This window comes from Malaclemys terrapin, chromosome 2 (genome assembly GCF_027887155.1).
Source record: "Malaclemys terrapin pileata isolate rMalTer1 chromosome 2, rMalTer1.hap1, whole genome shotgun sequence".
In the NCBI taxonomy this organism is placed as follows: domain Eukaryota; kingdom Metazoa; phylum Chordata; order Testudines; family Emydidae; genus Malaclemys; species Malaclemys terrapin.
In genome coordinates, this window is record NC_071506.1 from 21,370,650 (window position 1) to 21,384,482 (window position 13,833).

The following is a 13,833-nucleotide window of genomic DNA, read 5'->3' on the forward strand; positions in this document are numbered from 1 at the left end:
GCGTTATAGCAGGGTAGAGGTGTATTAACATATAAATATCACTTTTCACAACAGACTTACTCAGTTCTGGCAAGCTGGAAGACAAATTAAGCCCTGGATAGGGAGGTGAGTAGGAAAGCAGCAGGGGCCAGGGTGAGCCTAAGGAGCAGAACCCTGCAGCTATGTGACAGGGGTAAGAGGCCATACTGGGGACCAGGAGTGATGTGGGGGGAACCTAGGCCTGGAGCCCAAAGCCCCATGTCCAGGGGATGGAACCCACTGCTGCAAGGCTGGAGCTGCTGCCTGCCACCCCAGGCCTAAAGCCTACTCCTCCGGTGTTTGTGGTGCCAAAGGGGGTAGGGTCCACTGCTTTGCCCCCCATCATTGGCCAGGAGGCTGTGGCCGCATAAAAAGCTCCTGGTGGCCGCATGCAGCCACGGTGGCCGCTGACCTAATGCCTCAACAAATGTGGTCTGCTTTTTGTATAGTTTCGCAGCTCTACTTACCTCATTTCTCCAACAGTTTAACTCTCACCCAAAAAACATTGTTCTAGAATTATTAGTATGCAGTCTTTGGCACAGCAGATAGATTATATGTCTCACTCTGTCAATTAAGTGTTTCTCCAACTTTGTCTTAAAAACATGTGAAAACATTTTATTCCATGTACAATAATGTACACAAGTTTAAGGTGGTCATGAAAGAGACCAGAAATAATTAGTGGTATATTTACAGTAGCACACCAGAGTAAATGACAACCATTCACAGACAACACTGAGATACCATTGTTGTGCTTAAGTATACAATGATGAAGTGAAACTTTTATTCTGTTGCTGAACTCCATTTTAAACAAATACCTCAGTGATTTTAGTCACCCAGGGAGTCAGAATCAACATTAAGAGTCTCATTCTGGTGTTCTGCCACACAATCATCATCACTGTCGGTACTGTCATTATCTTCATTTATTTCATGTGCAGCTTCAGCAGCTTCTTCTGCAACTTCTACAGGATTTTCATTAGGTGCAACAAACCCATTGTTAGAGATATTTACATTTTCCTTTTCTTCAATATATACTTTTTGATGGCACATTGGACAAGTGTCTTGAATATAGAGCCATTTCCGAAGGCAAAGTGCATGAAAGTAATGATTGCATGGAGTAATACGAGCAGATGTAGTAAACTCATGGTAGCAGATTGCACATATATCATCTATTTCATGTAACCGACTTCCTTTTACTTCAGGAAGTGAGTTTATTTTCTTAACAGCTGTCCTGCGATTTATAAAAGTTTTCCAGCCATTCTTTGCTTGCAAGTAGATGTTGAAATAAGCATGAAGACACATCATGCAAGCCCGAATCTTACTTCCTGATTCAAATACCATGGTATAAGCTCCATTTCCAAACATGATTACACCAAATATAAACTCAATAATATTGCCTGTTGAACGAACATAGTAGACATAATCATCAAGCTTTTCCCATTGGACATTATAGTAGCCATCAATCATGAATAGTACATAAACAGTGATAGAAACAATTACTTTTAGGCAAAGTTCCACACAAAATGCTGTAACTGCAAAAAGCCATGTATTTAGTGCATAGTGGTGCCAAAGGATATAACTGAGCAGAACTGGAAGAATAAAAAGGCAAGCTGAAACAAGAAGTACAGGGAAGTGTCTGCGAAATGACGACACATGGGAGGCACTGAGAGACATTAGTACAGGGTCTGTCATTCCATGGATAAAATGCAGGACTGCAGTTAACAAAAGGCACATGTTTCGACTTAGGCGAACTAGTCTCTCTTCTGGCTTTAGACCACTTAAGCCAGTCTGCAGAGCCAAAATAAAAAATAAAACAGGTGCTACAAAACCAAGCCTCTTGTCATCTTCATCAGTTGATCCAATAAAAGCCAAAATACCCAGTCCCAAATAATGGGCTATTGAAGAAATTACAGCACTCATGCCTAAGACAGTTAAAGTAGAATCACACCCACTTATTATAAGACTGCAAACTAGTTCCCAACAGTTTTCCCAAGAAATCAAGTAGAACTTCTCTTCTGTATTCGTTTCTGCCATCTTGACAACATAAGTTAACACAACTGCTTGTGCTGTAAGTCTCGTTATCCAGAACACACGCAGTACAGCTGGAAAACGAATCCTTTTCCACGTATCTTCCATCAATAGCTGTAATCCATAAATGCGATACATATGCCTTAAAAGGAGAGAAACGTATCGTGTGGAATAATAGAACCATTTAATTTTCATAACTAAATTGATTGTGGTATATAATGTCAGAATTAGGCCTGAAATAAAAACTAAAATCTGTCTGACATTTAAAGGTAATTCAATGATCAAGCCTATTATAGGAATCAATATATCCAGTATGATTAGTTGGGAATATATGGACTGCACGTTTAACAATGTAACATATCCAATCCCAAAGGTAAGCTGAAGGATAGAAAGTGCCATCCATAGTGAGGGTCCTTTATGAGGGAGGATCTGAATTCCAAAAGCTGCTGTGTAGTAGGCACTGTAGAAGTTTATGTGCAAAGAAGCATAATAATTCACCAATACTGAGGTTGCAGCTAGCAGAAATGCCGAGCTGATCATATAAAACTTGAAAAGTGCTCGCTGTTGCAAGACCAGAACAACACTGGATACAAAGACCCCTAAAAAACAGAATGAAATCATTTAGTTTTCAGCAGAAATTAGACATATATATTTTACCTATTAACTCTCATGATACACAGTTCAGAGTTTTTAGCTTTGACGCTTTTATTTACCTTTAAACTTTTCTATAAAAAACATTTGTGAATAGAGCTACTGTTTAAACTTTAGCTTTTTCTGTGCAAGAGGCACCAGGGTACATGACTACTTAACTTGCCTTTAATACAAACAAAAAATGAGCATACCACACCAATTAAACAAAAACAGTAAGACACCACCACAACTGTCTGTCTTTTTTGCAATTTCAATACGAAGACTTAACTACTTTCCCCATCTCGGTAGAGTGGGATCCTTCCAGATCAGTGTTGAGGCACAATGCAAGGAGATTAATAGATTTTAAGACCTGAAGGGACAGTTCATCTAGTCTGACTTTCTCTATATCACACACCACTAAATTTCCACTCAGCTACACCCATATTGAGCCAAATAACTTATTTTTGACTAAAGCACTGAATTGCCAATGCCTGAACTCTTCAAGTACTGTGACTCTACAGAGGACTTTAGTCTCTAGGACAATTAATCCAGAGCCTTTCACTAACTTTTTTTTTAATTATTATTTTTAAAACTTAGAGAACAATATAAGTAAAGGGTTGCTATCAGAATATATTTTGAAACCTTCAGACATTCTTAAATTGCTGCTATTTTGAGGTGTTCACTTCAATCATCGTTCTAAAAAGTCAAGCTATTACAACATCCTAAAATAATCTAGTGTCCAATTCATTTAACTTTTTAGTTTGACAATAGGAAACCAATTATTTTTGTAATATAAGAAGTGTGATATTAAGAGAGAAAGCCAAGAATACAACTGTGCACATTCATTTTCATACAGGATATCATATTCCTATCCAGATCTGTAGCAAGTTGCTGAAAACCTAGGGTAAAACCTACAATTTTTTTTACATATTTCTAACGGTTATGTATGACTCAAATGACAAAACAATATGCTCCAATTTGTTTGAGGCAGCATTTTTCAACCTTTTGAGGTTGGTGACCACTTATTCAAAGTCAAATTTTGCAATTTAACATTTTTACTCTTACTTTTATAGTAAATGTATTAATGATAAACCTATATATTTTTGTGTGTGTTGAGAGATTGGTAGGGAATACTTGATTTGAAGGGTAAGAGTCTGCAGGGAATAGGGGAGCAAGATTTTCTTTGTTTTAGACTGTGACGCCTCCACCTCCCCAACCCAATTCCTTTCATGACCCTGCAGGGGGTTACAACAAACTGGCTGAGCAACACTGGTCTAGAGAAACCAAAAATGTACTGACTACCCTTACAAGCTGGGAGACAATCTCAGAAATTAGACCTAATTGGGAAATAAAATGGATACTAGTCACTGTAGGCCATTCCCTATAGCACATTTTAAAGTTTGTTTTCTCAGTCTAGATAGATTTAGTTTTCCTGAATTATGGAGGGAATTTTAGGATTTGGTTCCACAACCAAGTAGATTGTTAGGAAGTTTTCAGATAAAATGTTCATTAATTTCATCTTGTAATTCCTACATATACATCCTTGTACTACCATAAACAATTTGATGTAATTTCATGTTTATACTATTCAGATATTTTTGAATTGTTATGCCTCATCCTATGTCATTTAATCCTTTTTTAATAAGTGTACAGATTTACTTTTATTGATCTTCTTTGAACTCCCTCTAATTTATCTCTCTTGTAATAAGGTGTCCAGAACTGAACAAAGTCATACAGAGAGGAACTACTACCTCCTTGTTTTGTGACATGATGCTTTTGTACACGCATCACAAAATTGTATTGGTCTTTGCCTGCCATATCACAGTGCAAACTCATACCGAATTTGTTGTCTGTCAATTTCCGGTCTCAGCATATCTGTTTGCCACATTTTCCCCTCATACAGAATTTGTGATTTCTTTTGCCCCGGATTTAAAAGCTTGCATTTTTCCATGTTTAATCTTGTTGTGTTTTTCTTGGTCCATGTTTCTAATGTCTATAACATATTTGTATTATCTCTGTCCTTCCAATGCCTCCTTCTTTAGTATCATCTATTAATTTCATTAGTGTGCCGTTTATCACCTCAACAACCACCTCCAAGTCATTAATGAAAATGTTATATACAATGGGTTCTCACACTAGCCTCTGTGATACCTCAATAGTCCATGACTCTTCTGTCCATGCGACAGTGTTCACATCCTAACCAGTTTGGATAAATTTTGACTAATATTGTGAGTTGCTAGCCACTTCATTTGGAAAATCCAAATATATCATACCTGGTTCATGTGTTTTATGTAAGGACAGAACCCCGTTGCTTTCTGAAAATAATATTTTAAATTGATTGTTGCACAATGCTCTAAATCCTCTGAGAAAAGACTTACAAATAGTAAAAAAACAATTATCTCAACATTAGGATGACATTACTAATAGTGTCATTTGTATCTTCCCTTACACTGTAATCAATACCTCTAATTCCCTTGTTTCTATTCTCAACTGCACTCCCTGCAATTTGTCAATATCTTTCTGGTAATGTGGTACCCAGAATTCAACAGAGAATTCAAACTTCGGTAATATAAGAGCTATATTAGAAGGAACTATTACTTCTCCACATACTATTTATTTTCTAACTCTTTAATCAGCCACTGAATGGTCTTTCCACCCCCAACTCTGTCCACCTCAAGCTCAATCTGCACTTAGAAAGCAACATCTCCAGTGAACCTGTCAAATCAGCACACCCCGAAGAGGAGATATCGCTTTCTGAAGTGACAATTTAATGCATTAGACACACAGGACCTCAGAAGTGATTTTAATGCTTAAAGAAAACTGGGAGCCAAAGGAGATGGTGAAAGGAGAGTGTGTAACTAGGGAGATAAAGTGAGAGGTTAAGCAGAAAGGTTAGAGAAAGATTGCAAATAGCTTTAGGACTCCATTCTGCCCTGACTTCCTATTCACCTAATCCCAGTTGAAGCCAATGTGATTACTTACATAGGAAGTAAAACTGGGCAGAACTGAATACAAAAATTTAAACGGAAGCAACAGGATTCCATAATGTACCATAATTGTACAGTATTCCATTCATTCTTCTCAAAACAAGGTATACTATCTGGAACAGTGTTTCAAAACTATTCAACAGCACTCTCCAAAAGTATCAATGAAATGTCATTGGGACACACAACCTTTCCTCCTTATCCATAGGATAAATACCCTAATTTAGCTATTTTTTAAAAAGTCAACTTGTTAAAAGTAGAATCAGTCCAGACAATCACTGCCTACATGGTAGAGTTTTACCAACAAAACTCTTCCATTATTTCAATATGGCATAATCTATGGCAGGGGTCGGCAACGTTCAGCACGCGGCTCGCCAGGGTAAGCACCCTGGCGGGCCAGTTTTATTTACCTGCTGACGCAGCAGGTTCGGCCAATCACGGCCCCCACTGGCCGCGGTTCGCTGTCCCGGGCCAATAGGGGTTGCGAGAGATGTGCTGGCCGCGGCTTCTCGGCGCCCCATTGGCCTGGGACAGCGAACCGCAGCCAGTGGGGGCCGCGATCGGCCGAACCTGCCGCGTCAGCAGGTAAATAAAACTGGCCCGGCCCGCCAGGGTGCTTACCCTGGCGAGCCGCGTGCCGAACGTTGCCGACCCCTGATCTATGGTATTTCAGAGTCAGATAATATTTCTGTTTATGTTGATCTCAGTAACACATCTGTCAGCTGCAAAATGAACAGTCTTCAAGTATTCAGAATATAGCTAGTTGACGAAATACTGTCTTAAGCATGTCTTAATAAAGCTGTTTCTGATGGCGAATGTAGACTGTAACAGCTATCTTTTCTTATTTGAGGGGTAGGGAAGAGAAAAAATTAAATATAGGGAGAAACAGTCACTTCATTACTGATCAATATGAAAGGTATCAATATCTTAAGGAGGTTATCCAATTAAAAGTGGTCAACATCACTTTTGGGTAGGAAATGTGTTTATATCAGTGCAAGATTGTTCCTACAGTATATCAAGGGCTGCAGCCAGTTTAATTTTTAAGTGCCTCAAGCAATGAAACTTCCAAAACCTTCCATGGAGAGAAAAAAAAACAAAGAACAAAATGATTACCCTCTCCTTCTCCAAAAACCGATCATACAGACACCATTCTGAAGATGCCTTAATCATATCATTACACACTTCACAGAGATCGTCCAATAAACACACCGAGTCTCATTTATGTGGGATTAATTTCAAAGCACTTTCTAAAGCATCTGCCTCAGGACTTTGAAAGGTGTTTCAATGAGACATTTAGAAGTATCACTTTTTAAAAAATAATTAATTTATCAGTTTGAGGTAGTACCCACACTAGCTCAGGGAACAGAGACAGTAAGTCAGAGCCTTCCAGTCCCGCAAGACAAAGAGATCTTTCTAAAGAACAGGGACCGTTTATTTCCCCTCCCTTTCTCCCCACATACAGAAAAGCAGGAACAAGAAGGGCTCCTTCTCCAAAAACACCAACACCAGCTGCAACTGAAGGCACAGTGGGCAAGTGAAGGCTTTCTAGCCTGAACCCACCTAGGTAACTAAGCCATTTAGCCTACCCAATTCTGCACATGAGCAGCAGCAGCAGCCGCCGTCAGGAGAGGCCTTTGCAGCCTCTGGACAGCATCATTTACTCAACTCTGAAAAGATTTGTATTTGTAAAAACAATTCTATCTTATCACTAACATTTAGACTCTCTCCTTTTATCTGCTGGATTGCTGTTGGTTGCCTTTTATCTCTCTTCCACCCCTTTAACACCGCAATTTCTCAGCTACTCAACCTCATTCTCCTTCTCATTGTATTTTGTGTTCCTTTTCCCCACCTTCTGCCTCTCTCCTGTCTTTTGGGATTGCAAACTCTATACAGGTGGGAACTTCATTTGTACCATGCTTAGGATAACAGTACCCCAGTCCTGTTTACGGGACACAGGGACACTACTGTAATATAAATATATTATAGCGCCTAACCATCACGCCCACAGGTAAGTGGGGAACATGGAGACCGGGGAAATGAGTCGGAAACAAGAGGGAGTGTGGGCTATATTGGCAGAGAGAAAGGAGAGTCAGGAAAAAACTGGGAGGAAAGATCAAACCAGTATCTTAGATGCCTATATACAAATGCGAGAAGTATGGGGAATAAGCAGGAAGAACTGGAAGTGCTAATAAATAAATACAACTATGACATTGTTGGCATCACTGAAACTTGGTGGGATAATACACATGATTGGAATGTTGGTGTGGATGGGTACAGCTTGCTCAGGAAGGATAGACAGGGGAAAAAGGGAGGAGGTGTTGCCTTATATATTAAAAATGTACACACTTGGACTGAGGTAGAGATGGACATAGGAGACGGAAGTGTTGAGAGTCTCTGGGTTAGGCTTAAAGGGGCAAAAAACAAGGGAGATGTCATGCTAGGCGTCTACTACAGGCCACCTAACCAGGTGGAAGAGGTGGATGAGGCTTTTTTCAAGCAACTAACAAAATCATCCAAAGCCCAAGATTTGGTGGTGATGGGGGACTTCAACTATCCGGATATATGTTGGGAAAATAACACAGCGGGGAACAGACTATCCAACAAATTCTTGGACTGCATTGGAGACAACTTTTTATTTCAGAAGGTTGAAAAAGCTACTGGGGGGAAGCTGTTCTAGACTTGATTTTAACAAATAGGGAGGAACTCGTTGAGAATGTGAAAGTAGAAGGCAGCCTGGGTGAAAGTGATCATGAAATCATAGAGTTTGCAATTCTAAGGAAGGGTAGAAGGGAGAACAGCAAAATAGAGACAATGGATTTCAGGAAGGCAGATTTTGGGAAGCTCAGAGAGCTGATAGGTAAGGTCCCATGGGAATCAAGACTGAGGGGAAAAACAACTGAGGAGAGTTGGCAGTTTTTCAAAGGGACACTATTAAGGGCCCAAAAGCAAGCTATTCCGCTGGTTAGGAAAGATAGAAAATGTGGCAAAAGACCACCTTGGCTTAACCACGAGATCTTGCACGATCTAAAAAATAAAAAGGAGTCATATAAAAAATGGAAATTAGGACAGATTACAAAGGATGAATATAGGCAAACAACACAGGAATGCAGGGGCAAGATTAGAAAGGCAAAGGCACAAAATGAGCTCAAACTAGCTACGGGAATAAAAGGAAACAAGAAGACTTTTTATCAATACATTAGAAGCAAGAGGAAGACCAAAGACAGGGTAGGCCCACTGCTTAGTGAAGAGGGAGAAACAGTAACAGGAAACTTGGAAATGGCAGAGATGCTTAATGACTTCTTTGTTTCGGTCTTCACCGAGAAGTCTGAAGGAATGCCTAACATAGTGAATGCTAATGGGAAGGGGGTAGGTTTAGCGGATAAAATAAAAAAAGAACAAGTTAAACATCACTTAGAAAAGTTAGATGCCTGCAAGTCACCCGGGCCTGATGAAATGCATCCTAGAATACTCAAGGAGCTAATAGAGGAGGTATCTGAGCCTCTAGCTATTATCTTTGGAAAGTCATGGGAGACGGGAGAGATTCCAGAAGACTGGAAAAGGGCAAATATAGTGCCCATCTATAAAAAGGGAAATAAAAACAACCCAGGTAACTACAGACCAGTTAGTTTAACTTCTGTGCCAGGGAAGATAATGGAGCAAGTAATTAAGGAAATCATCTGCCAACACTTGGAAGGTGGTAAGGTGATAGGGAATAGCCAGCATGGATTTGTGAAGAACAAATCATGTCAAACCAATCTGATAGCTTTCTTTGATAGGATAACGAGCCTTGTGGATAAGGGTGAAGCGGTGGATGTGGTATACCTAGACTTTAGTAAGGCATTTGATACGGTCTCGCATGATATTCTTATCGATAAACTAGGCAAATACAAATTAGATGGGGCTACTATAAGGTGGGTGCATAACTGGCTGGATAATCGTACTCAGAGAGTTGTTATTAATGGTTCCCAATCCTGCTGGAAAGGCGTAACGAGTGGGGTACCGCAGGGGTCTGTTTTGGGACCGGCTCTGTTCAATATCTTCATCAACGACTTAGATATTGGCATAGAAAGTACGCTTATTAAGTTTGCGGATGATACCAAACTGGGAGGGATTGCAACTACTTTGGAGGACAGGGTCATAATTCAAAATGATCTGGACAAATTGGAGAAATGGTCTGAGTTAAACAGGATGAAGTTTAACAAAGACAAATGCAAAGTGCTCCACTTAGGAAGGAAAAATCAATTTCACACATACAGAATGGGAAAAGACTGTCTAGGAAGGAGTACGGCAGAAAGGGATCTAGGGGTTATAGTGGACCACAAGCTAAATATGAGTCAACAGTGTGATGCTGTTGCAAAAAAAGCAAACATGATTCTGGGATGCATTAACAGGTGTGTTGTGAGCAAGACACGAGAAGTCATTCTTCCGCTCTACTCTGCTCTGGTTAGGCCTCAGCTGGAGTATTGTGTCCAGTTCTGGGCGCCGCATTTTAAAAAAGATGTGGAGAAATTGGAAAGGGTCCAAAGAAGAGCAACAAGAATGATTAAAGGTCTTGAGAACATGACCTATGAAGGAAGGCTGAAAGAATTGGGTTTGTTTAGTTTGGAAAAGAGAAGACTGAGAGGGGACATGATAGCAGTTTTCAGGTATATAAAAGGGTGTCATAAGGAGGAGGGAGAGAACTTGTTTACCTTAGCCTCTAAGGATAGAACCAGAAACAATGGGTTTAAACTGCAGCAAGGGAGGTCTAGATTGGACATTAGGAAAAAGTTCCTAACTGTCAGGGTGGTTAAACACTGGAACAAATTGCCTAGGGAGGTTGTGGAATCTCCGTCTCTGGAGATATTTAAGAGTAGGTTAGATAAATGTCTATTAGGGATGGTCTAGGCAGTATTTGGTCCTGCCATGCGGGCAGGGGACTGGACTCGATGACCTCTCGAGGTCCCTTCCAGTCCTATAATCTATGAAAACAATGAAAAATTACCCAATATCAACCATGACTCCTGTCAAGTTTCACTCTTATGAGGGTTACCCTCCCATCTGAGGCTTCTTTTTCATGCACTTTATAAGCTATAAAATTGAAAAAACTGGGTTTGTTTAGTCTGAAGAAGAGAAGACTGAGGGAAGACATGATAACAGTTTTCAAGTACATAAAAGGTTGTTACAGGGATGAGGGTGAAAAATTGTTCTAGTTAACCTTTGAAGATAGGAAAAGAAGTAATGGGCTTAAATTGTAGCAAGGGAGGTTTAGGTTTAACATTAGGAAAAAATTCCTGTCAGGGTGGTTAAGCCCTGGAACAAATTTCCTAGGGAAGCTGTGGAATCAATGTCATTGAAGATTTTTAAGAGCAGATTAGGAACACCTGTCAGGAATGGTCTAGTTATTATGTAGTCCTGCCTTGAGTGCAGGGGACTGCACTAGATGACCACAAGAGGTCCCTTTCAGTCCCACACTTCTATGATTCTATTACACTCAAAGATTTTGCAGTATGTTTCAACAAAGCATATTACACTTCTGATTGTTGTTGGTTTTTTTTTAGTCTCTCTTATCAGAATGTGATATGTGTAAGGACACCAAGCAAAGGACTGTGGAAAATCTCCAGACTATACAGAACATTACAATGTCAAATGTAGAGAAAAAGAAAAACTCGAAAGAGAAAGGGATAGTAATGCAAAATGGTCACATGGCAGAAGACCCATTACCGCTGTGTAATATATTTTAGAGACACTGAAGGTATTAGCTTCAGCATCACTTGCAGGCCTTGTTAGCCAGATAAAGTTACAATAATAATTCCTAACACTTATATGGAATTTTAAAATTTTCTAGGGTTCTCAAATTGTTACTGAGGAGCAAAAATATCTCATTTGAGGGCAGGTTAGGAGCCACACTCAGAAAGAAGAGAAGAGAATGAGGAAAGAGGAGAAGAGAGCCCTTCCATTTAAGTCAGTTAGGAAATATGTAGCAGAAGAGATGAGCGCTTAACTTGCTGTTGTTAGGAGGGAGAGATGCTGAAGCAGAAGGAAGAAAAGGGTGAGTGGAAAATAAAAAAGAGTGAAGCGCTATGAGCTCAGTGAAGTGAGACCAGCAGCAGGAGAGGAGGGAAGTGCAGCTATCTCTGCTCAGTGCAGGTAAAAAGGAGGGGTAGGGAAACAGAACAGAAACTAGAGCAGGGGTAGGCAACCTATGGCACATGTGCTGAAGGCAGCACGCAAGCTGATTTTCAGTGGCACTCTCACTGCCCGGGTCCTGGCCACCGGTCCGGGGGGCTCTGCATTTTAATTTAATTTTAAATGAAGCTTCTTAAACATTTTAAAAGTCTTATTTACTTTACATACAACAATAGTTTAGTTATATATTATAGACTTATGGAAAGAGACCTTCTAAAAATGTTAAAATGTATTACTGGCACACAAAACCTTAAATTACAGTGAATAAATGAAGACTCGGCACACCGCTTCTGAAAGGTTGCCAAACCCTGAACTAGAGGCTGGAGAACTCAGATCAGCTGGCAGTGAGACAGGAAGAAGAAACAGGGAGGCAGGAGGCGCTCAGGGGAAGGGGCCCTAGGTATAGAGGGGTTGCAGGGAGACAGGAGGCAGCAGGAAAGAAGCATGAGACAGCGAGACGAGTTATGGGGAGGGCAGCAGCCACAAGGAGACGGGCGGGAGGGTGACTCGGCTGAGCTGGGAGTGGGGCGGGAGGCAGGCTCCAGCAAGGAGGGTGGCAGATAGTTGGGAAGGGAATGAGAAGTGCAGGTATCTCGGGGCTCAGGGAATACCCAGCCCGCCGCGGCAGTGGTTCCAGGAGCCAGGGTGGGATAGGAAAGAGGATGTAGAGAGGAAGAGGTCTCCCCCAGCAGCACCCCCAGGAGCCCGGCGACCAGGGCGTGGAGAGGAGAGGGATGGGGGGGGGGGTCTCTCCCCCAGCAGCCAGGCGCACGGGGAGGGGGAGTCACTCACCCAGCAGCCGCAGCAGCACCCCCAGGAGCACGGCGCACAGGGAGCCCTCCGGCAGGGGGTAAGAGTTGAAGATGGCGTCGATGAGGAAGAGGCTGGGCACTCGCAGCGCAACTTCCAGCCCGGTTCGGCGCCTCGGGCCCAGCCGCAGCCCCGGCAGCTGCGGGGGGCCAGGGGCCGCCATCCCCCGGGACCTGCCGCTTCGTACCGGTCTCTGGCCCAGGGACCTCGCTATAGCCCTGCTCCCGCCTCCCGGACGGGCCGGCTCCCCCGCAGTGCGGCCGCCTCCGTGTTCCTTTCGCGCTCGGGCCTCGGCCTGCGGCCGCCCGCACCACCCTAGGGGGAGGCGGAGACACGGCGCCGTCACAATGCGCGGCCCCGCCCCCGGCTTCCACACGGGGCGGGCAGCTGCCGCCGGTGGGTCCGGGAGTGTTCCCGCCAGGAGCCCTGCTGCCCCCGGGTCCCGCACCCCGCGCGGCCGCCCCCTCGCCCTGCCGTACCATGAACCTGTCCTTCACACCCTCCCGCCGCCTGTAGCCCGTCACTGTAACCCCCCCTCACCCTCCCGCCGCCCGCAGCCCGTCACTGTAACCCCCCCTCATCCTACCGCCGCCCGTAGCCCGTCACTGTAACCCCCCCTCATCCTACCGCCGCCCGTAGCCCGTCACTGTAACCCCCCCTCACCCTCCCGCCGCCCGTAGCCCGTCACTGTAACCCCCCCTCACCCTCCCGCCGCCCGTAGCCCGTCACTGTAACCCCCCCTCACACCCTCCCGCCGCCTGTCACTGTAACCCCCCCTCACTCTCCCGCCGCTCGTAGCCCGTCACTGTAACCCCCCGCACACCCTACCGCCGCCCGTAGCCCGTCACTGTAACCCCCCGCACACCCTCCCGCCGCCCGTAGCCCGTCACTGTAACCCCCGTCACACCCTCCCGTCGCCCGTAGCCCGTCACTGTAACCCCCCCTCACACCCTCCCGCCGCCCGTCACTGTAACCCCCCCTCACCCTCCCGCCGCCCGTAGCCCGTCACTGTAACCCCCCGCACACCCTACCGCCGCCCGTAGCCCGTCACTGTAACCCCCCGCACACCCTCCCGCCGCCCGTAGCCCGTCACTGTAACCCCCGTCACACCCTCCCGTCGCCTGTAGCCCGTCACTGTAACCCCCCCTCACCCTCCCGCCGCCCGTAGCCCGTCACTGTAACCCCCCCTCACACCCTC

At 43.7% G+C, this 13,833-nt stretch overlaps 1 protein-coding gene across 1 annotated transcript; it reads right to left on the bottom strand.

Moving 5' to 3' along the window:
* Positions 1-661: 661 nt before the first annotated feature.
* RNF139 (ring finger protein 139) lies at positions 662-12,968 on the bottom strand. The gene is made up of 2 exons (XM_054020805.1): positions 12,618-12,968; positions 662-2,642 (listed from the first exon to the last, which is right to left on the bottom strand). Exons 1-2 carry the CDS (start codon positions 12,796-12,798, stop codon positions 844-846), a joined length of 1,980 nt encoding a protein of 659 aa, XP_053876780.1. The 5' UTR covers positions 12,799-12,968; the 3' UTR covers positions 662-843.
* Positions 12,969-13,833: the final 865 nt, after the last annotated feature.